The following is a 22,901-nucleotide window of genomic DNA, read 5'->3' as shown; positions in this document are numbered from 1 at the left end:
TATATATATATATATATATATTTATGTATATGGAACATATGTGATTATCGTTATCATCAAGTTGTATGTTATGTTAATCTACACTTTATTCATTTATTTACTTTTCTCTTCGATATCATCACATATTTTCATTTCTTTTTGTAAGTCTTGATTTATAAGATGAGACAGTGTTGCAGTGCTGAATCTGCTTCTCTTATCTATGTTGAAGATTTTTTCTACTTTTTCTCAGAAAGCAGAAACAAACTCAAAATGAAGCAGAATAAACAGCACAATATCACCATCCTTTGATATTATTATTATTTTTTACTGCATCATGGAAACCATTTTGTGTAGAATAAGCACAACTGATGCAGTATTGATACAGAAAATCTGTTGTAAACATTTCATTTCTGATAACTTTTTCACACTGCCTCCTCTGTACACATGCTACTATTTTATTTATTTATGCTTATTTGACCGAATATTGCTGGGTCATGTTAGGCTGTAGAGAAATAATGAGTTTTAGCTTACATGTAAGATGGCAATGAAACATTGACCTATAGAAGTCAATAGATCTGCACTAAAACCAGTCTGCTTTCATAGTCTGTTGTATAAAAGGTGTAGTAAAAATGCGATAAAAGAATTAAGCTATTCTCTATTTAAATATTGTGTCTTGGTTTAGTTTTTAAATATTTTCTCATGGTTGGAAAAAGAAACTAAACAAAGAAACAAGACCTTGTATATAGCAATTTACTTTCCACCAGCTATTTTCCTGTTTATATATGTACTAAGAGAAGAAGGAGGGGAATGGTTGTGGCATTTCTCTTGTATTTGCTGTTTGATAATCCTTTCTACTATAGGCATGAGGCCTTGAACTTGTGGATAGGGGGATAGTTGACCACATTGACCCTAGTACTTGACTGGTACTTAATTTATCAACCCTGAAAGGATGGAAGGCAAGTTGACTATGGCAGAGTTTGAACTTGGAACATACAGATGAAATGCCACTAAGCATTTTGCACAGTGTGCTAACGATTCTGCCAGCTCGCTGCCTTCATTTGCTGTTTAATGATATTAATAATAGCTCTTAACCCTTTAGCATTTAAATTGGCTGTATCCAGCCTAAATATTCTACTTGTTTTCTGTCCAAACCAGGTACATCTGGCCCCTCACACCTACCATACAATGTCATTCTAAAATCAATTGCATCATCATAATCTTGAAGCTGCAAGATAATGCATGATTAAATTAAAACACTGTGAATCAGTAAGCATTACATTTGATAGAGTAATCTGAATGCAAAAGGGTTAAAGTAATGAGCTGGCAGAATTGTTAGCATGCCAGGCGAAAATTCTTAGAGGCATTCCATCTGCCTTTATGTTCTGAGTTCAAATTCCACTGAGGTCAACTTTGCTTTCCATCCTTTTGGGGTTGATAAAATAAGTACCAGTTGAACACTAGGGTTGATGTAATTGATTTACTCCTAACCCCAAATTGCTGGCCTTGTGCCTAAATTTGAAACCAATGATATTAACCCTTTTGTTATCATATTTCTATTTTAATTCACTGCCATCATTTCTATATTTTTTGAAAATTATGAAGAATTTAATACAATAATTGTCATAATTAAGATGGTTTTTGGAACGTAAATTAACATGAAATTTTGGCAGATGGTTTTTGATTTAGTTTGCTTTAAAGCAGCGAATTTGTATCATAAGAGCCAGGGAGTTTCAGGTATGTTGATATCAGAAGGATTAAACTGTATCACAAAGTCAGGATTGACATGGCTGGGAACACAGCTAATGTCTCTGTTATTCTCAAGGCATGATCACACCTAATGTACACATCTGGGAAGGTTATGGAAATTACTAGCTATTGGATGGCTGTTGACACTACTGAGTTAATCTGCCCTTTGACAGGGTTTTATCTGGCCGGGTGTCCAAAGAAAACCACCTTCCTTACAAAGTAGGCTTGCCAGTTTACCTGCTGACAACCTGACTGTGCAACAGATTGTACTGGGTTATATACATATATATTCTTTTACTTTTATTCTTTTACTTGTTTCAGTCATTTGACTGTGGCCATGCTGGAGCACCGCCTTTAGTCGAGCAAATCAACCCCAGGACTTATTCTTTGTAAACCTAGTACTTATTCTATCAGTCCCTTTTGCTGAACCGCTATGTTACGGGGACGTAAACACACCAGTATCGGTTGTCAAGCGATGGTGGGGGGACAAACATAGACACACAAACATATACACACACACACACATATATATATACATATATACGACGGGCTTCTTTCAGTTGTCATCTACCAAATACACTCACAAGGTTTTGGTTGACCCGAGGCTATAGTAGAAGACACTTGCCCAGGGTGCCACGCAGTGGGACTGAACCCTGAACCATGTGGTTGGTAAGCAAGCTACTTACCACACAGCCACTCCTACGCCTAAACACACTTTATTATTTTAAGCTGCAAAAACATCCCAAAAATATCCCAAAAAAACTGCTACTCAGAGTTTCACGTTCCTGTTCATTGGATAGTTGTGATTGAGAATTCCCAGTCATAACTGTCCAATAAATGTAAAACTCTGAGTAGCAGGTTTTGTGATGTTTTTGCAGCTTTAACAATAAAGCATATTACTCTACCTCTAATATTTGAGTACTATTTTTTCCCACCTTGTTTCACATTTATATATATGCATACATTTTCATCATCATCATCGATGATGGTGATTATGATGATGAAAATGTATGCATATATATAAATGTGAAACAAGGTGGGATACAATATGCTATGTGTCTGTGTGTGTGTGTGTGTGTATGTATATATATATATATATATATATATATATATATATATATATATATATATATATATACACACATACACATATATATACTTTTTCTTTATAAGTAACACTTTAGTGTTTGAAGTTGTATTTTTATGTTTGTATATATGTATTTTTGTGTTTATGTATATATATATATGTGTGTGTGTGTGTGTGTATATATACATATATGAGAGAGAGAGAGAGTTGAAGAGATACAGGTGTAGGTATGATATTAGGTATGAAAGAGAAATCTTACTGAGAAGAGAATATATAGAAAGAGAGAGAAAGAATTGGAGATATATGGAGAGAGACAGAGTATGAGATAGTGGGAGGTAGAAAGACAGAAAGAGGAAGAGAAAAACAAAGAGCAGGTATGTAGGTAAAATGTTTTAAAAACCCAGAAGCAGTTTAAGAGAGGGAGAGAGTAAATGATAGAAGGATATCAATATATATTTTAAAGTTCATTCTGCATTCTTAAATCTTATCTTGCATATAATAAAATGCTATGTGTTTCACATCAGTCACAGTGGCAGAGATAAACTAAAACAACAAACTGAGTGACAGTCAGAGATACTCAATTAAGGCAAATTGTTGTGAGAAGTTTACTCAGAAATCATTTTGCAAACTTTTATTCTAAATAATATTTACACACAAGCATCATCATCATTTAATGTCCGTATATTTTCTATATGTCCAGAAAATAACGTACAAGTGCTCAAATGATTTAAACTTAATCTTAGAAATTTTTATTGAGGACTGGGTCTATGGGGTAAAGAGTGGCTATAAGAGAAATCCAGGTGAGCTGATATGCAGGTAGTGATGCAGAGAAACATGATTAAGTATGATGTATATATGGTGGTTGTCTACTCCTTATGCAGAGTCTGACCCCCTCCTGTACCTCCACCTTAGAAGCATCATGGCATCTGATGTGGCTTTTTAAACCAGACAATGTTTTGAAAAGACACCCACATAGATTGCATGTCCGATTTGAACCACCAAGAGCTGCAGATAAGTTCAGTTCTTTGTGGATCTTAAAATGTCTTTTGAGGCCTCCGTTAGATTTGCAACCCTTCTGGTATACATTGCGTTGAAAGGTGTGCACAGACATATAGGCAAAATAGTTGGTGGAGGTTCGTTTTCCATGGGTTTGCAAAGGAGATTTGAGCCCAGCAAAAGAAAGGCGTGGTCTGTCAAACTGCTCACAAAAATGTCATTGTGATTCACCTCGATTGTAACATTCTTCCTTCTTAAATCTAATGCCTTTCCTGTTGCCAACCCTCAGTTGGAAGGAGATAATAAAGCAAATTGGACAATGGCCCAATCTCTAACGATTCCTCACTATCTTCTCACACTCTTTTGAACATATCCACACACCCTTCCTAATCCTTGATCCTTACTTTCTCTTGTACTCGCCTTCTTGTACCTTGAGAATATGTCCTGACATCATCTTGCAGCTAGTCCCACCATTTCTTATGTAATGCAAATTAACCATGTATCTCTTTTATAGCAAGACACATGTACCTGTCTCTCTATCGCACTTGAGCCTGTCAATAGCTGACATAAAGTAAAGCCACTTACCCTTCTCTACTACAACTCCACTCATCTGTGTGTGTGTGTATATATATATATAATGATTATCTTTATAACAACCAGTTTTGCATGTTTGCTTGTGTGAAACATTTCATTGAGGCAGATATTCTATGGCTGTATACCTTTCTTGTTAACACTCACTCTTTTCCAAGCAAGGTAATATTTCTTGGTCATTAGACATGTTTTCAAGAGGAAATGAATGACGGTGACATGCATTTGTAACAAATATATATATATATATACACACACGTACGTGCGCGCGCGCACACACACACACACACACACACACACACACACACACACACACACACACACACACACACTGGTTTTCTAATAAGTAATGCAAAATTCGGCATAATGTTTTTTATGAATTGTCATAGGTTGTTAATATTGCACATGTTGGTCGAATAACTCTTCTATTGCAAAGGTACTGATGATGATGAAGTATGCATGTTTGTATATATATATATATGTGTATGTTTGTATATATATATATATATATGTGTATGTTTGTAACTCTGTACCTGTATGTATGTGTCTATATTGCACTTCTCCAAGAGTCTGCAAGTGGTGATATTCTTGTCATTTCCTTCGTCAAAAATTACTTGAAAAACAGTTAAAGGTTAGCAACAGGAAGTACATCCAGTTGTGTAAAACAGTGCTTCAGTAATATATTTGTCTAACCCATGCTAGCATGGAAAAACAAATATATATATGTGTGTGTGTTGGTGTTCTTAAGGACATGCAATCACTGAAACCATGCCAAAACTGAGATATTGGAGCAATATCTGTTCCTGTGACTCATCAGGTCCTGTTGAACCAACCAAACCATGCCAGCACATAAAAATGGGCATAAAATGATGATGGTGACAATATATCTTATTTTCTATCATATAAGTTAACATAGTATGTAGTGTAATCATTCAAACATCATCTTTCCAAATCTTACTGCATTTCACATGGAATTTTTGGTCTTCCAAAGTTGTCTTGGTTATGTAAATCAACCATTTTTTTTATTTTTCTGTAAATTTTGGTCTGAAAAATTTGACTTGCATGTTGGAAAATGCGGTATGTGGTTTATATGTGTTTGAAGTATTTTATTGCTTTTGTGCATTCACATATTCTTGTTTATTTAGGCAACAGATTATAAGCTTAAAATTGTGATGAGATGACTCATCAACTTCAAACAAATAGACTCTACTGAATATATTCTAAATGTGTGTATGAAAAACGTACTCTATTCATGTATAGAGTGCTTTGAGAGTTCATTCATTTATTCAATACTGAATCTTCACTCAGCTGCTACTCCAAGTTTCCATTTTTATAGTTGTGGAATAAAGCAACATCTTTGTGTGTGTGTACACATTCATAAAATATTTATTCTTTTCTTTACTTGTTTCAGTCATGTAACTGCAGCCATGCTGGAGCAACGCCTTTAGTCAAACAAATCGACACCAGGACATATTTGTTGTAAGCCTAGTGCTTATTCTATCAGTCTCTTTTGTCGAACTGCAAAGTTACAGGGACGTAAACACCAACATCGGTTGTCAAGCAATGATGAGGGGACAAATACAGATACACAAATATATACATACATATACATCATCATCATCATCGTTTAACGTCCGCTTTCCATGCTAGCATGGGTTGGACAATTTGGCTGAGGACTGGTGAACCAGATGGCTACACCAGGCTCCATTCTGATTTGGCAGTTTCTACAGCTGGATGCCCTTGGCATGAAGGCCAGTCCGGCAGTACTGGCAATGGCCATGCTCAAAATGGTGTATTTTACGTGCCACCTGCACAGGAGCCAGTCCAGCGGCACTGGCAACGATCTCGCTCGAATGTCTTTTCACGTGTCACTGGCACAAGTGGCCTTGGATTTTGGTCTCACTTGACTTGCCGGGTCTTCTCACACACAGCATATTTCCAAAGGTCTCGGTCAGAAGTCATTGCCTCGGTGAGGCCTAATGTTCAAAGGTCGTGCTTCACTACCTCATCCCAGGTCACACACACACACATATATATACGACGGGCTTGTTTCAGTTTCCGTCTACCAAATCCACTCACAAAGCTTTGGTTGCACCGAGGCTATAGCAGAACACACTTACCCAAGGTGCCATGCAGTGGGGCTGAACCCGGAACCATGTTTTTGGGAAGCAAGCTTCTTGCCACGCCTATGCCTAATTCTCCTGTAAAAGTTTTAATATTTGACAGGTAGTATCTAATGTCATCTCATTACTTTCTCAGTTTCAATCTTCTGACCGAGGTTAAAATTGTTATTCCTCTCTCTGAGTTCAGTAAAATAAGGTATCACTCAAATGCTGGGGTTAATATAACCTAATTAAACCCCCTTCTCAAAATAATAGCCTTTTGCATAAGTTAAAAATCAATATAGTTTTCCCCTTTATTGACTATCATAGAAACAAACTTCCAAATTCTGAATCATCTACTTGGTTTTGCTTCCCAGTTATAGCTATTTCATTTCATCCATGTTACTAATGCCATTGAGAAAAGTATGACCCTCACATATTCTTGATTTTCTGTTCCAAAAATTAAAGGTTCTATGTTTAGTATGATTGTTTTTCTTTCAGATATCAATATTTCCATTATTTTCTTTAACTTAATCTCCAGGCTGATTGCTCACCTTATGGAGCAACTTACTTATCACTTCCTCCAGACACCAGTTGGCGCAGGTAAACACTTCCTTCAGCTTTTTTCTTCATTTTATTGACTTTCTGAAAACATACATTTCATTGTATAAATGCTAATTGTGAACATAACAACTAAATATTTTTTTCTTATGATTTGTGTGAGATATGTGGTTGATATATCAGTGTATTTTTGTAGATCTGTGTGTTTATACATATATAGATAACCATGTAGAAGTACGTACATGCGTGTTCATATTTTTATTATTGGCAGTGTTATAACTTTAACATGCCAAAGCCATAAAAAGCAACTGTTTTTAATTAGAGAAAAAAAAAACAATTTATGTACTGAAACCCTGTTTGTTAATATCCAGTTATCCTAATACTGACAAGGGAATCATTCTTCCATTGTCATTAGATTGAAAAGTTCATAATGAGATTTTTCACAAGCTTTTTCTTTCCCTGAAACTATTGTTGGTGTTTTTTCAAAATATAATTACATCATTAACCTTGAATAAAGAATCAACCTTTTTTTTAAAAATAAGAATTATGGGTGATACAAGAATATATACACACACACACATACACACACACACACACACACACACACACACACACACACACACACACACACACACACACACACACACACCCATGTATCACCCAAATTTCTGAAGTCATATAATGACTTAGAAATTTAGAACACTAGTGTTGGCCTGATTCATTTTAAGTGTAATACAAGAACTGATACTTGGTAGTTGTTTAACCCCAGGTCAACTCGAATTGAGCAGACCTATAGATATTATCTTTCTTACACACTAACATGTGTTAATGTTTACTCAGTAAATACATATTTGCAATATAAGTAAATGCAACATAAGTCACACCAGTGATGTGACTTATGTTGCATTAGAGCAGAACCTTGTGTTTAAAATATTCAATTTTATCTCTAATTCAAGATTGACAATATTTTTTTTTTTTAATCCTATCACAATGCTTTTTAGCTTTTTCTAGATTTTGCTATGGATGTAAACTTTTTTTTTAAAAATTGATTTGAACTAATAGGTGCTAATATCATAAAACTGCAGAGATTCTGCATAACATTATTTCCTGGATAGATCAACCCAGATATAAGGATAAAAGTACATATACAGATAATTAAAACAAAAGTAATTGTTACTTTTTAAGTTGATGTAGCTCATTTGATATGTAAAGACCTACCATTGTTGAAGACAATGAGAAAGACTAATAAAGAAGAAAAAAACAACAAAACTAACTGGAAATCTATAGTATGAATCTGTTCTTTATCTTTTTGTGAATGTTTCCATGTTTCAGCACACAGTGTCTAAATATAAACTTCTATTTTAAGAATTAATACCATAAATACGGTTTTTGCATTTTAAAAAATCCTGACAGCTACTCAATAGATTTTTTTCTCAAATATGTTGTTGTTATGACCGATTTCATGGTCAGATAGTTGGTAGAGTAACTGGAATTGATTGGAGAACCATCATTGTCATTGACATCTATCTAGTTTAATGCGGACATTTAGTTGTGTGGCTCTTTTGGTATCATATTTGAAAGAAGGTTGTAGAGGTTTTATAAATTCATGTAATAGTTGTTCTTCTCGTAAAATGTAGACATGTTGCTTTAGCCTGTCATCACCATCAAAATACAAATTTTGTTCACACTTAATCAGGAACATACGTGCTCAGGAGACCAACCTTTTTTAATGCCGAATTGAGAGTTTCAGTGATAGAACAGTTGCATTATGCTTCTGAATAAGGTACATAGCACAGCTCGCCTCAGTCTGTCAAGCTTACATACAAGTTCCACACACTTAATGGGTGAATGGTTTGCCCTAATGATATTCAAATAACCAGATTGGAAAAATTATTCCATCCATGATAACTTGGGGAAAAAATTGACTGTTAGAAAAAAAGAGAACAGTTGTTTAAAATGTTTTCCAATGTGTCCTTCAATGTAACAGCTGTTAAAACAAGCTTGTAGAAGAGGAAGCAGCATCATCATTTCAATAATTAAGCAGTATTCTATTTGAAAGGACCTTGTAGTGATTTGACTTGCATAAAATATATAGGAACCAAGCAAATTCTAAAAAGGATAGTAAGATGTGAAACTAAGCTGTGTAAAGTTTATGGAGAGAAATTGCTGCATGCTTTCAAATTTGAAGAAACATCCAGCCTTCATTTCTCTAGAAATAAACGTGAAACTTTTATTTGTTGCTGTTACTGCCTTTATATGAATTCTTAATTCAAGCTGCAAATAAATGTGTAACTTTATTGAGTTGGTGTTAAGATTTCCTTCTTCTGAACTCCAAGTTCTTCTTGAAAGGTTAGATGTAGTCTTTGTATTTAAAGATTTATTTGTTCCAGACAGCTCCCTAAACTGAAATTTTAAACAACTTGGAGTCCTTAGTATATGGCTAATTTTCAGTCTGACTAACAAGATCTGCTACACTGAAGTTTAGTGGCAAACTGATTTGTCTGCACAGAATTAGTTGGTTTGTTATCAGATAATGTGCAATTATTTATGGATTCATGATTCCATTACTTTATTGGCAATGCTGAATAACAACAATATGGGTTCATTTCTGATGTCAGCTCTTAAGTTTCTCTTGTACAGGTGTGGAAGTTAGAGACAAGTGAAATATATGTGACAAAGGAAATAGTATGACTGTTAGTTAGTTTCTTATAGCACTCCTTAAGATTTGGAGAGAAATTTGGGCAAGAATGGCTCTTTTGTTAAGTTGTTGCATTATCTTGGTTTGAAGATCACACTCTGTAACACTAGTGTTTGGTGTACGAGAGTTTTCTTGCAAGAACCTGGATGAAAACATTGGCTTTACTTTTTACCATTGAGTGTGCAGTTGTGTTTTAGGGGACTTGCTCTTCCAGAGAGAGGAAAAGAAATTCCTGTGCCTCTGTTTTTTGCTGTTGATATTTTTTAGTTCTTTTCTTAGTTTTCCTTGTATTTTCTGGCAGCCATACTCTCAGCCTAATTCTAACTCTCTCATCCATCTATAAACTTTTATCTATTCTCTAGAATATTACTCTTTAAATCATTATCACTGTTTAGCATCAGTTTTCCATGCTAGTATGGGTTGGATGGTTTGAATGGACCTGGTGTGCCAGAGGACTGCACCAAACTTTACTGTCTGCCTTGGCATGGTTTCTAATGCCAACCACTTTACAGTGTGCACTGGTTGCTTTTTATGTGCTACTACTACTACTACTACTACTACTACTACTACTACTACTAGTGAAGTCGCCAAGTAACTTGCAAGACAAAGACCCCCTCAACAGAGGAAGAGGGTTTTGAATACTACATATAATACCTGATGCCATGTGAATTTTGCCCTGAAAATCAGTTCAATAAAAACTTTCAGCTGTTCTGACTTAAGCTAGGTTGTGCTTTTTTATTGTTTATTACTCATTCATTCAGTTGACTTCCCTGCCTAAAACAAAATATCTTGTTTTTGAAGTTGAGTGCTAATATATAAAGAGGTGACCCTATATGACCCATTTTATTAAATTGGTATATGTTGTATGTCATAGATCTTTCAGGAATATAAACTTTTTATGATATTGTGTACTAAATTTGTTTACTGACCTTCTTAATTCTTTCTTAGGGTGTGTCTAGGTAAAAAAAAAAAAGCCTTTCCTTTTCTTTTAAGTGACATTCAGTTAAACTTGAAACTGTATAACTTTTACAAAATAATGTCTTAAAAACCAAATAATAAAATAATGTCGAAAATATATCACAGACATTATTATGTAGAAAAATTAACTCTTTGAAATTTAATCTCAGTACATTTTCTCTTCATAAAAAGGGTCTCTCTCTCTCTCTCTCTCTCTCTCTCTCTCTCTCTCTCTTTGTTATAAGTTTTATTGTTCATATGAAATATTTGACTTAGTTATTTTCTTTCTTTTTTGACAGTTGTAAAAATCTACAGGATAATATCTCAATCATGCTATGTCAATTAACTCTCTCTCTATAAATGCATGTGTGTGTGTGTGAAGTTTTCTCTTTTATGTATTCCATGGTATGTTTTTACTAACTAGGCCATAATGTGAATTCAAAATATTTCAGTTTGATTTTTTTTTTTTTTTTTTTTTTGTTTCTTCCCTGTTTTGTTGCAACTTCACACCCTGTCACTTCTGAAAGGAAACTGACACTTAGAGATTCTATCTTTACTCTTGTCATTCATATTGATTCAATCTATTAACTTTTACAAATGATTTCACACTTTAGGGCAAGCTTGCTTAAAAAAAAGAATTGAAATACAAAAACCAGTGAGACAAATGAGATAGGGCAATGACTGCAGTCAGTTTAAGATTTAGCAATGGGAATTTAAAATATGAAATAGACCAAGTACATGAGAGGGTTAATTATTACTTTGGAGACATGAAATTACTTGTTCATATGCTTCAGTGTAGTTACCACTGTGTAAATCTGGATTGATTTAATAGATTAATAGAGTAAAACTTATTAAATAGAAACTAGCATTAAAAGAAAACAGATTAAATGTCTTTTGGACTAGTGTAATATTCATATTGTACGACTTACTTTTTAAGTTGATCTGTTAAAATGTCCTGGAGGACTTAGAAGCCAAATTTGAAAGGGTTCTTTCATTGTGAGGGAAAGAATTTATACAAAACCATTTTCTATTTACAATTTTTTTTTTTTTATCTGTTGCCATATTGATCTATTTATCATACCAATTATTGAAATTCAATGTGAAATCTTGAAATGTGATTAATAATATAAACCTGTTTTTGAAGATAAAACAAAATCAGCTTGATATTCCCTTTGAATAATCCATTCTCCATCAAACTTTCATTTAATGATCAACTGATTAGTTTCTGTCATTATAGAAATAGTTGTATATATGAGCCATGATATTAATCTTCTTTCATCAATCCATGGCTTTAAGGTAATATTACCAATACTATTGTTTGATTTAGATTATTTTTCTTTTTGTCTTTGAAAGCAGTAGAAATGGTCATTTCTTTTAAAACATCCTCTGATCTCTGTTAACATGCTTTTTACTACTGTTCTTGTTCTTAAATGTTATAAATCTTCTGTTAAAATTTGAGGAACTTAGCCACATAAAATCTTTATTATCGAAAGCTTTCAAAAGGTTTATTATAGAATCTATCTACTCTAACCCCACATATATTTGCATTTGTGCTTATGTTATCAATCATTATTGAAAGTTTCTGACTTCCCTCTTCTTAGTCATTTCTTTACTGAACTTCCTTTATTTTTAAAGTTGTCTTCAGTTTTACAAAGTTTATCTTGTTTTAGCATTTTTAATCAACTGAGAACAATTGCTTGGTTATTTTCATTACTGTCTAAAGTCTGCCTACATAGAATGGAAGCAATTTTAGAACTTCATATTTTAAAATGATTTTTCAGAGCAAATTCAAAATTAACAAAATTAAAATGAGCAATAACTGTAAAATTTTGTGATTGTTGTTCTTCTTTATATATTGACTTTTACATTTTTGTCCATCTGCCATCCACAGCTCCATGGTAGCTAGCAGTTAAATTTCTTCTATTCATAGTATCTTTGAAATTTCAATCCTTATCAGCTGTAACATCTTTATTTAACTGACTCAACCTTACCCTGTCCTTATAAACCTCCTAAACAGAGCGCATTAGTGCTGTGTCAAAATTTACATGTCGACTTAATTCAGATAAGTAGGTAATCTGGTTGTTTGCCTTATATAATTTGTCTAAAACACATGGTCTATTATAAGCCATTCCAGTTTCTATAATTGGCTCCCAGCTTTACTTTTTCCAGTCCTCCGTTCTTGTACTATTCCTGCTCCTCATTTAGTTCTTTTGATTGCACTGTTGATGTTTTAACGAATTGCTGCTTTTAGTGTAACTATGAAATTACATCTACAATATCTTCCATGTAGCTCTATTGCTACCCTGGAACTGTTACACACCTCGGATAATGTAATCCTAGATATGAACATCAGTTCTCTGGAATTCCCTTCTCACCAACATATTTCCTGCAGATGTTGACTTTACAACCGTTCAGACTGAACATAAATGATATAATCATTCTCACCAGTGTCAGAAGGCCTATGAAGAACAAAGACAACACACCTTCCTCCTTATCAAGTCATTAAAAAAAATGATAGCCTGGCAGGGGTAAGGATGGGATGGTCACAGTTGGAATTATTTTGATCATAAGTCTGCTGGAACTAAATGGTAACTCACTGCGTGTTGTGGTGTTGCTGGCAGAAATGGTGCAAAATTTAAGTGGACAATGTTTTGCTTTCATTTAAAGACTCCACTTTGGTCATGAATGACCATGGGATTGCACCTAGAGAGTTCCCCTACAAGACACAAGTCCAGGCAAGGTTGTTTTATGGAAGACCAGCAGTCGTCCATGCATACCAGCCTCCTCCTCTCCATGCCACTGTTGTTATCCAAAGGAAAGGCAAAGGCCAATACAACTTGGCACTAATGACGTCGCAACTCATTTCTACAGCTGAGTGAACTGGAGCAACATGAAATAAAGTGTCTTGCTCAAGAACACAACACACTCACTACCTCATGATTGTGAGCCAAACACTTTAACTACTGAGCCATGCGCCTTCACATGCTTTCATTTATTTGTATCACAAATAAGTGCATAGGCTTTCCGGGAGGCAGTGGAAGTATATCATCGTTTTCATGTCAACTATCCGGTGCTCACATGGGTCAGGCAGAATTTGTTGAGGCAAACTTTCTACGGTTGGATACCCTTCCTGTCGCCAACCCTTGCCTGTTTCCAAGTAAGGTAATATTTCCCCATGACCAGACATGTTGCCATGGAAGATTGGAAAAGGACACTACTTGCATGATGGTGATGCAATGTCAAGGCAAGGAGACAGTAACACACACACGCACACATAAATGATAGGCTTCTTTAAATTTCTGTCTACTAAATCCATTCACAAAGCTTTCATTGGTTTACAGTTTTATTAGAAGACGCTCACTCAAGGTGCCATGCAGTTAAACGGAACCCAAAGCCAAGTGGTTAGGAAGCAGACTTCTTACCATACAGCCACACCTGTGCCTACATATGGATACAAAATATCAGTAGTAAGGTCTCTATGTAGAAGAGCATTTAGCTTCTCTACAAATGAAACACTAGATGAAGAAATATGTAGATTAAAGCAAACACTGCTCAACAAATAGCTAGTCTGATAAACAAAACAAATTTGGAAATAATACAAACATAAATGCAGTGTAATAAATATGTCAGGCACCATACCTATTAAATGTATACTAATTATGAAATGAGTAAATACAACTAAAACCTCATTAAATAGAACACAATCCATTACACTAAACCATAAACTAACCCTAGTAATATATTAAGACACAAAAAATAAAAACTTTATTTATAAGAAGCAATATGCATGTAAACCTTTGTACAAGCTACTTAGGACCAATGTGGTTTATAAATCTAATTGCCAATGAGAATGTTGCTGGCCATGCAGTTTTGGTTTACTGTCACTTAACCATGGGAGCTATTGCAATGAATGCACCATACAACACATCAGAAAAATCAGATAGGAAAGCATTAATTGGTAACACAACTATCCTCCACAGAACACTGCAAAATAAACAATTCATAACAGCACAATGCTAAAATAAATGTACAAACATGCTCTAGTCTGTCTGTCTGTGTGTCCCCCCCCCCTCTCTCTCTCACACACACACACATGCAGTTTACCTGACTGATGATATATTGACCTACTATAAGGAGTCGCAATACATGCCAACATCACTTCGTCCTGAAGATGTGACTTTTACGGTTTAGGAACTTTACTATGCCAAACATACTGCAAAGAACATACAAAAATATGAAAAGAGAACTCCCTTAATAAAAACAAAGATCAAACTAGAATATGTATGTGTGTGCATGTATGTATATATATATATATATATATATATATATATATATATATATATATGTAGGAGAATATACAAATAATAACAACAGACGAGGACAAGTGGTGTAAACAACAAAAGGATGTATTAGTATGACGCTCGGGAATACGGAAAGTCTTTGACGTTTCGAGCTACGCTCTTCAACAGAAAGAATACGGAGACAAGGAGAAAAACACGGAGAAAAAAAATTGAATAGTGTTCAGTCAACGGTATGTGTATATGTAATTCTGTTTTTTATGAAACTGAACATATGTTCAATTAATGATGATTATGGCTTCATAAGATATTTTGGTAGCTGATATAATTCTTTGATGTATTCATATGATTAAGAAGGATTATATTAACAGATAAGTGCCAGTTCTTCTGCAAACTGTCTCTCCCCTTCTGCAAGCATTCCTCTTATCTTTGTCAATAACCTTCTGTCCTTTTTAGAATCATTCTTTATTTTGTATACACTAGACAATATTGTTTCTGATATATATATATATATATATATATATATATATATATATATACTAAGAGACAGGATAGTCAGAGCCAGAAATCCTTTGATAATATATATGTCTATGGATCAGAGCCAGCCTGGAACTAAACAACAATTATCATTAGTTTATATAGACCTGTTGTATCATCTTTTTCCTAGTTATCATCACCTCTCATTGTAAATTTTGTTAACCCTTATGTGTATGTACATTATCTTTAATATTTTTACATTAATTTTCAATGCTAGCATGAGTTGGACAGTTCTTCTCCACCTCAGTGTCCTGCTACTTGTGTTCCATTTTCATTTCATTTGTGAGATTCACCTTCCTGAGATCAGCCTTCACAACGTTTGCACATATCTTTTTTGGCTTTCCTCTTCCACTGGTTCCTTCTACATGAATCTTTTGGCACTCTTTCACTCACTTGTTGTCATCCGTATACATTACATGTCTATACAAATCAGTGTAGTGTGCAATGCATGCACATACACACACACACATGTTTTTGTTTAATGGCATACCAGATGATTGCACATTTTGGTTAATTACATAAACCTTTTTTTTTTTTTTTACCAATTTTGTATAAAAAATAAAATGGTGATCTGTCGCATAAAACTGAATGTCTATTTAATCTGGTTTGAATGAAGTGATTCTAAAAGCTTCTGTTTTCATGATGAGTTAAAATGGCAGTGGTTGTTACTTTATGTTGAAGCAACTCATGTGAAAAGCCAAATATAAGTTATTCTTACCATTTCAATGGAATAAAGGCTATTGCAGTTAAAATTCTGGTGTATTTTTTCTGTATTTTTGTTCATAAATTACTAAAATAAATAAATAGCTATTGAGACACACTTGGTGTAATATACTTTTAAATTAGGTGGCAAATCGATGTCATTTTGTTTTCATTATCGACTACTTTAGCCTGTCATTAACCCAGTTCAATTTTTCTTGACACTAGTTGTTATCGCTAAGCAATTAAGTGTGTGGAAGTTGTTGTCGGGATGTATGAATGTAACTATGCTTGGGTAATTGAGAAATATCAAAGTGAATTAGAGGGGAAAAAATTTAAAAGAAAACTCACTCAGAGTGATTGCCATATAGATACATACTAATAAAAAAATAGCCTAAATTGGGTGGGACGTATGAGTCAATTATGTATACGCAAAATGTATTGCCAGAAAAAAAACCGTTCCATTCTTGTTTTATAATTCATACAGGCATGACTAGGTGTAGGCATGGTTTTGTGGTTATGAAGTTTGCTTTGCGGCCACATGGTACTTGGTTTGATCCCACTGGGTGGCACTTTCGGCATGTCGCTTCTACTATAATTTTGAGCTAACCAGTACCTTATGAATGAAATTATTTGATAGAAACCAAGAAAGATTTCATTCTGTGAATGTGTATAAGTGTCATTCCATGTGTCCTCATTAACACTGTTTAAACCAAAATACTGTTATTTTTAAGCAAAAAGTCCAGGAGTTTATGCTTTTAGTGTGTGAGGAACAATGTGGGAGGAAGAGATACCTTAATTAAAATCAGGTATGGGTTGGTAACACAAAGGACATCCAGCCATGGAAAACTATCCACAACAAATTTCATCTAACCCATGCCAGCCTAGAAAAACTACTGTAAAACAAAATGAACATGTGTAACATAACCAGGATACCATATTACTGACAATATAGTGAAACTTATCTGCTACTATACAAACCTAGCTAACACTTTCGTTACCAACCTGGCCGAAACCGGTTCTGGCTCTGTAGTACAAATGTCTTATTTTCATAAGTTCTGAATTAAAATCTTCTACCAAGCCTTAGTCACAATTAATGTTCCTAACACTAGCTGAATGATAACTTAGTTATTTTACTAAATTCTTTGTTAGATTTAAAATTAATTGAAAGAAACACAGAGCATCTCAACAGAGATATGGTAACAAAAGGGTTAATTACATAAAAATTTCAGTCACAGAAGTGATGCAGTTAAACTGAATCAACTCTGTTCACTTGCCATCACCAGCCAGTGGATGGCACATGACCTCTGAGTATATTCTCTAAACTTGGATCATATCAAAAACTTTTCAATTGTCTTTGTCATGCGCTCTATATCTTGCCTTCATGCATATCTCTTAATGAACTTAATGCTTTTGCTATTTTCTCAATTCTTTTGTACTCTATGCCTGCCTTATTTACTTGATACATGAAGCAGATTTCTTAGAATTGAGATTAAAGGTTTACAAATTTCTTTTGAAAGGAAGAAGTATTAAAAAATATTTTTTTTTAATAAATCAAACCAACTGAGAAATAGAAAATATATCTTTACTTCTAGAATATGTATGTGTGTGTGTATATACATACATCATCATCATCATTGTTTAACATCCATTTTCCATGTTGGCATGGGTTGGATGGTTTGACTGAGGACTGGCAAGCCAATAGGCTGCACCAGACTCCAATCTGATACACACATACATGATATGTGTGTGTATATATATATATATATATATATATGTATGTCATCATCATCATTTAATGTCTGTCTTCCATGCTGGTATGGGTTGGGTGGTTTAATAGGAACTGGCAAGCCAGAGGACTACAACAAGCTCCACTCTGTTTTGGCATGTTTTTTTTTTTATGGCTGGATACCCTTTCTAATGGCAGCCACTTTTTACAGAGTATATATATCTATAAACATTATCAGTCACATACATAATGCATGTTTTGTTCCTATACCAAATTTACTGTGGGATAACATCCAGAGAAGCCGCTAGATGATGCCGAGTGTTACAGAACACCAAATGTTACAGACTAGGTGAGACAGCTTGTCCCAGATGCCAGATATCTGATATTTCGCCATTATTTGGATCATCTGAAAACGAAGTGAATTGCTGCTGGAGTGTGACTTATATATGGAAATAGAGTGAAGTTTATTTGCTGATATGCTGCAGCATAGCACACGTGAAAGAAATTTGAATTACAAATTCAAATTAGCACCAGTAATCGCACGCACACGCACGCGCGCACACACACACACACACACTGTATGTGTTTTGTTTATATGCCAAATTTGCAGCGGGATAGCATCCAGGGAAGCTCCCTATACTACACAAAGTATTAAAGAACATACACACAGGGGGCTAAACCATACATACACATAGAGGGCTGCGATCCTTTTAACTGAAACTACTAAAAGATGACTATATTATTTAATACTGCATTTTGAGAAATGTTGGTTACAGGTTTCCAGTGGATCAATCATGTGAGAACTTAGAGTAGGAATGTTCTCTGACCATGTCATTATTTATATTTAGTTGTTAATAGAAGAGTTCATTGTGGTTGAGAGAGAGAGAGAGAGAGAGATGGGGCTTAGTGGCAGAATTCTGATTTTGGAAACATCTATACTATATATTGTGGATGTTATTTTAAGATGCAAATCACTTATTGCATAGTAATGAGCTCGAATCGCATTCATGGATATTGCCATGCGTATTGCTTTGTTTCAGGAAGGTCCCACTCTCAGTGCATTATTGAATAATAAGTGCTTTGAAGGGTAGTCAGTTGTATTCTGTTTGGTTTAGCTCCCTGTTAGATGGGGTGGCAATACTACTGTGACTAATCAAAGGAATGGGGTGTTATAGTGATAGTGGAATGTTCTGCTGTAGTAGTTTTGGTAATTTAGCAAACAACACTTGCTACACAGTCAGTGAGTTGGCTGGATCATTAGCATGCCAGACAAAATACTTAGCTGCATTTCTTGTAGATTATGCTCTGATTTCAAATTCTGATATGGTTAAGAAGTTTACTTTGGAACCATGTGGTTAGGGCTTCAGTCTGACTGCATGGAAGCAGTCAGTTGATGATCAACACCTTGTTAGCAAAATTTGATCAGAGAAACTAGAAGTCTGTTGTGTATATATATATATATACTTACACACACACACACACGCATATGTTTTGCATGCTGCACATGATGCAGTCCTCAGACACAACGGATCCTGTCAAACCATCCAACCCATTCCAGCATAGATTGTGGATGTTAGATGATGATTTTGATTATTGTGTGTGTGTGTGTGAGAGAGAGAGAGAGAGACTCTGTATTTTCTTTGTTTTGACATGTGCATGCTGATTGTAAACAAAACCTCACTGTTCATACAAACAATGTTATTTGTTTGCAGTGTCCATGAAAGCATGTCTGGGCTTCTTCACATGTCTCGACATATGCACACTCATTGTAAACAAAACTATTGCTCTTTGTACAAATGGTGTCTGTTTGTTTGCAGTCTGCTGTGAAAGCATGGCCATTCTTTGATAGACTCAGGAATTATTACCATGTTTGAAAACAGGTGAGGGTTGGTTTTAGGAAGGGAATCCAGCTACAGAAAATTCTGCTCCCATAAAGTCTCATCTAACCCATGCAAGCATGGAAAAGTAGATGTTAAAAGGATGAAACAATGAATATGCACATCCATCCATCTATCTAATGTATTTATGCACAGTTTCTATCAACCAAAATGGCGAAGTGCCATGTGTAACCATGTGGCGGCAAAGTGAACTTTGTAACCTCACAGTTATGCCAACACCCATATCAGTTGACTGACAAATTAGTTGTAAATACAACTTCAAAATGTTCTCCTATATCAGTTCCTTATATATTGATTAGTCTTGCTGTATTAACATTTTTTTAATTATAATCAATATTTGCAGTTGATTAAAATCCTAAAATCAACTACAAATTGTGGACTTTGAAAGATTCATTTTCAAGCATGTTCAGATTGCAATTTAGGTTTACTTATATAAAACTTATATTCTATTTCATATATCTCTTCATTTTATGAATTTTGTAACGTAATCAATTTAGTTATAGAAATTTGTCTTTTTGTATGTTTTTACTCTTTTGTGATGATGTGATCATATTCCTGATGAAATACACTGCCAATCTATTTTGATAAATTCTGAAAATATTCGAGAATTTGGAGTGATTTACTGAAATAAAACTAATTTCTTCATTAAGTTGGTGTTTAGAACAGTGTAAGATAAGAAAAGGTTTCTTAGATAAAAGTTATAATGAAGGTTTTTGTATCATAGAACAAAGGGTGGTCATAGGCACTAGTACAGTTTCACGCCTCACTTAACTCATTTGCTTTCTGTTTGACATCTGACAATTTTGTACTTTTACTTCTCTTTTCATTTTGTGGTCAGTTACAGTAGCCACCTAGTTGCTGTGGTTGTTCAACCGCTTAGAAATAGCACCCAAATATTGCTCAACAAATGATAAAGATCAAGCCACTGCCCTCTTTTTTTTTTTTTTACATAACTGACTTAACTTTCCAGCTCGTGTTCAATCACTATGTGGGACAGCTCTTGAGATAAGCCAGTTCCATGTACAATTTAAAAAACAAAACAAAAAAAAACTCCCCTTCAGAATGTTATATATGGCCCTAAATTTCTTGTTGGGCAACTGTATCAGACTTTATCTAAACCTCTTTAGAATTGCCCTTCCATTTGATGCCCACTACAATTTGTCACTGTGTGAGAATTGGTAATAATCTATGAGATTCCTTCCATTGTATAACTATATTTTTATATCCTGAAGTAAGCACCGATCTGAATCAGTATATGTTTTATTGATTTCTTCTCTGGTTCCTCAAGCTTTCTTCATCTGCAGTTTTCTTACTTTGAAATTATTTTGCTGCAATTCATATCTTCTCTGTGTGGTTTTTGTATGTGGTTGTCAAGCTAAAACACAAGTGTAAAAATATAGTTGCACAAAGGCCAAGAGCTCATAGATTATTACCAATTCTCACACAGTGACAAATTGTGGTGGGCGTCTAATGGAAGGGCAATTCTCAAGAGGTGCTGATAAAGTCTGTTACAGGCACTCCACAAACTGTTAAGTGAAATGTGGAATTACACTTGCATCTAGTCTTAGCCATATTGTTATGGAAAGGGTTAACACTTGTTACTTTGTTTCTGTTGAAATATAAATTTTGAAAATAATGAAGAATTTAGTAAAATGGAACATAAATTAACAGGAAATTTTATGAAAGGTTTTAATTTGGATCCTTCAAAAGAGGAAGTTTGTATCATAGAGCCAGGGGTAGTGTCAGGCAGGTTGGTATTAAAAGGGTTAAGTTAGAAGGATGTAAAAATGTATAATTATTTTTCTTTAATATGTGACTATTTCAAATTTAGTGATGTTTACTATGTCATTTATTTCAAATTATTATTTAGCTAAAGTTGGCAGGATTCAACTTCTTACTTGCCTTGGCCATTGGACTGCAGCTTTGGCCAGGCACTGCTTTAAAGGGTTTTATTGAAAGACCAAACTCAGCACTTATTTTTTAAAATTCTTGTACATATACTGCCTGTCTGTTTTGATAAACTACTAAGTTACAAGGACAGAAACAAACCATCGCCAGTTGTCAAGTGAGGCAGGTTAGAGGAGCAAAAACAAACACACACACACACAGGGGGTGGGGGGGGGCTTGCCTGTGTGGTGAGAAGTTTGCTTCCCAACCACATACTTTTGGGTTCAATCCCACTGTGTAACACTTTGGGCAATTGTCTTCTCATACAGACCCAGGCTGACCAAAGACTTGAGTTGATTTAGTAGACAGAAACTAAAAGAAGCCCATCATACATATATATGTAAGCATGCACATGTGTGTGTGTGTGTGTTACTGTCTCCTTTCCTGGATATTGTGTAAGCGAGTGTCACCATCATGCAAGAAGCAGTCTCATTTCCTTGAACAAATATCTTGTCTTGGTGAAATGTTACCTTACTTGGGAACAGGTGAGGGTTGATGACAAAAAGAGCGTCTGGCCATAGAAAATCTGTCAACAAATTTTGCCTGATCCATGTGAGCTTGGGAAAGTGGACATTAAATCATGATACATATGATATATATATCTTAATATATAAAGCTGAAGATGTGTGTCTGTGTGAAGCCTTTTTAAAAGTTTATAGAAATCCACATTTTCCACTTTTTTGTAAAAATTTTTTACATCAATGGAATTTTCTAGATGTGAACTTTCCAGTGCAGTAATTAGATTTTTAAAATTCCGTTTACTTTGTGTGATTTAAGGGAGATTTGGCTGTTGTTTCTAGCAACTTTTATATTTCTTCCATTCTACCTGTACTGGCGTTCTTATAGATCGATCACGTGCTCAACATATAATATAGAGAGTAAGAGTAAAAGAGGGAGAGAGAGAGAAAGTGATACATACAAAGTCATAGATTAACTTGGATTAACAATATCGCAGTGAAGCTCTACATAGTGCCGTAAACATACCGGCTGCTATTTCTAGCAATGACCGTACTTCATATACACCTGTTTTATATATTCATATATCTATATCTATCTATCTATCTATCTATCTATCTATC

General features: G+C 34.6%; 1 protein-coding gene across 7 annotated transcripts in view; it reads left to right on the top strand.

Annotated features, from left to right (window-relative positions):
• LOC106881030 (CREB-regulated transcription coactivator 1) overlaps positions 1-22,901 on the top strand; it is a 165,009-nt gene that overhangs the window by 19,726 nt on the left and 122,382 nt on the right. For all 7 annotated transcript variants that reach the window (XM_014931226.2, XM_014931224.2, XM_014931228.2 and 4 more), the window contains one exon: positions 7,040-7,101. In XM_014931226.2, coding sequence (XP_014786712.1) covers positions 7,040-7,101 — 62 coding nt within the window. The remainder of the gene's footprint in view (positions 1-7,039; positions 7,102-22,901) is intronic.

Source organism: Octopus bimaculoides, chromosome 12, assembly GCF_001194135.2.
Source record: "Octopus bimaculoides isolate UCB-OBI-ISO-001 chromosome 12, ASM119413v2, whole genome shotgun sequence".
Taxonomy (NCBI): Eukaryota; Metazoa; Mollusca; class Cephalopoda; order Octopoda; family Octopodidae; genus Octopus; species Octopus bimaculoides.
The sequence above is the reverse complement of the archived record's forward strand: the minus strand, read 5'-3'. Positions and strand labels throughout refer to the sequence as shown.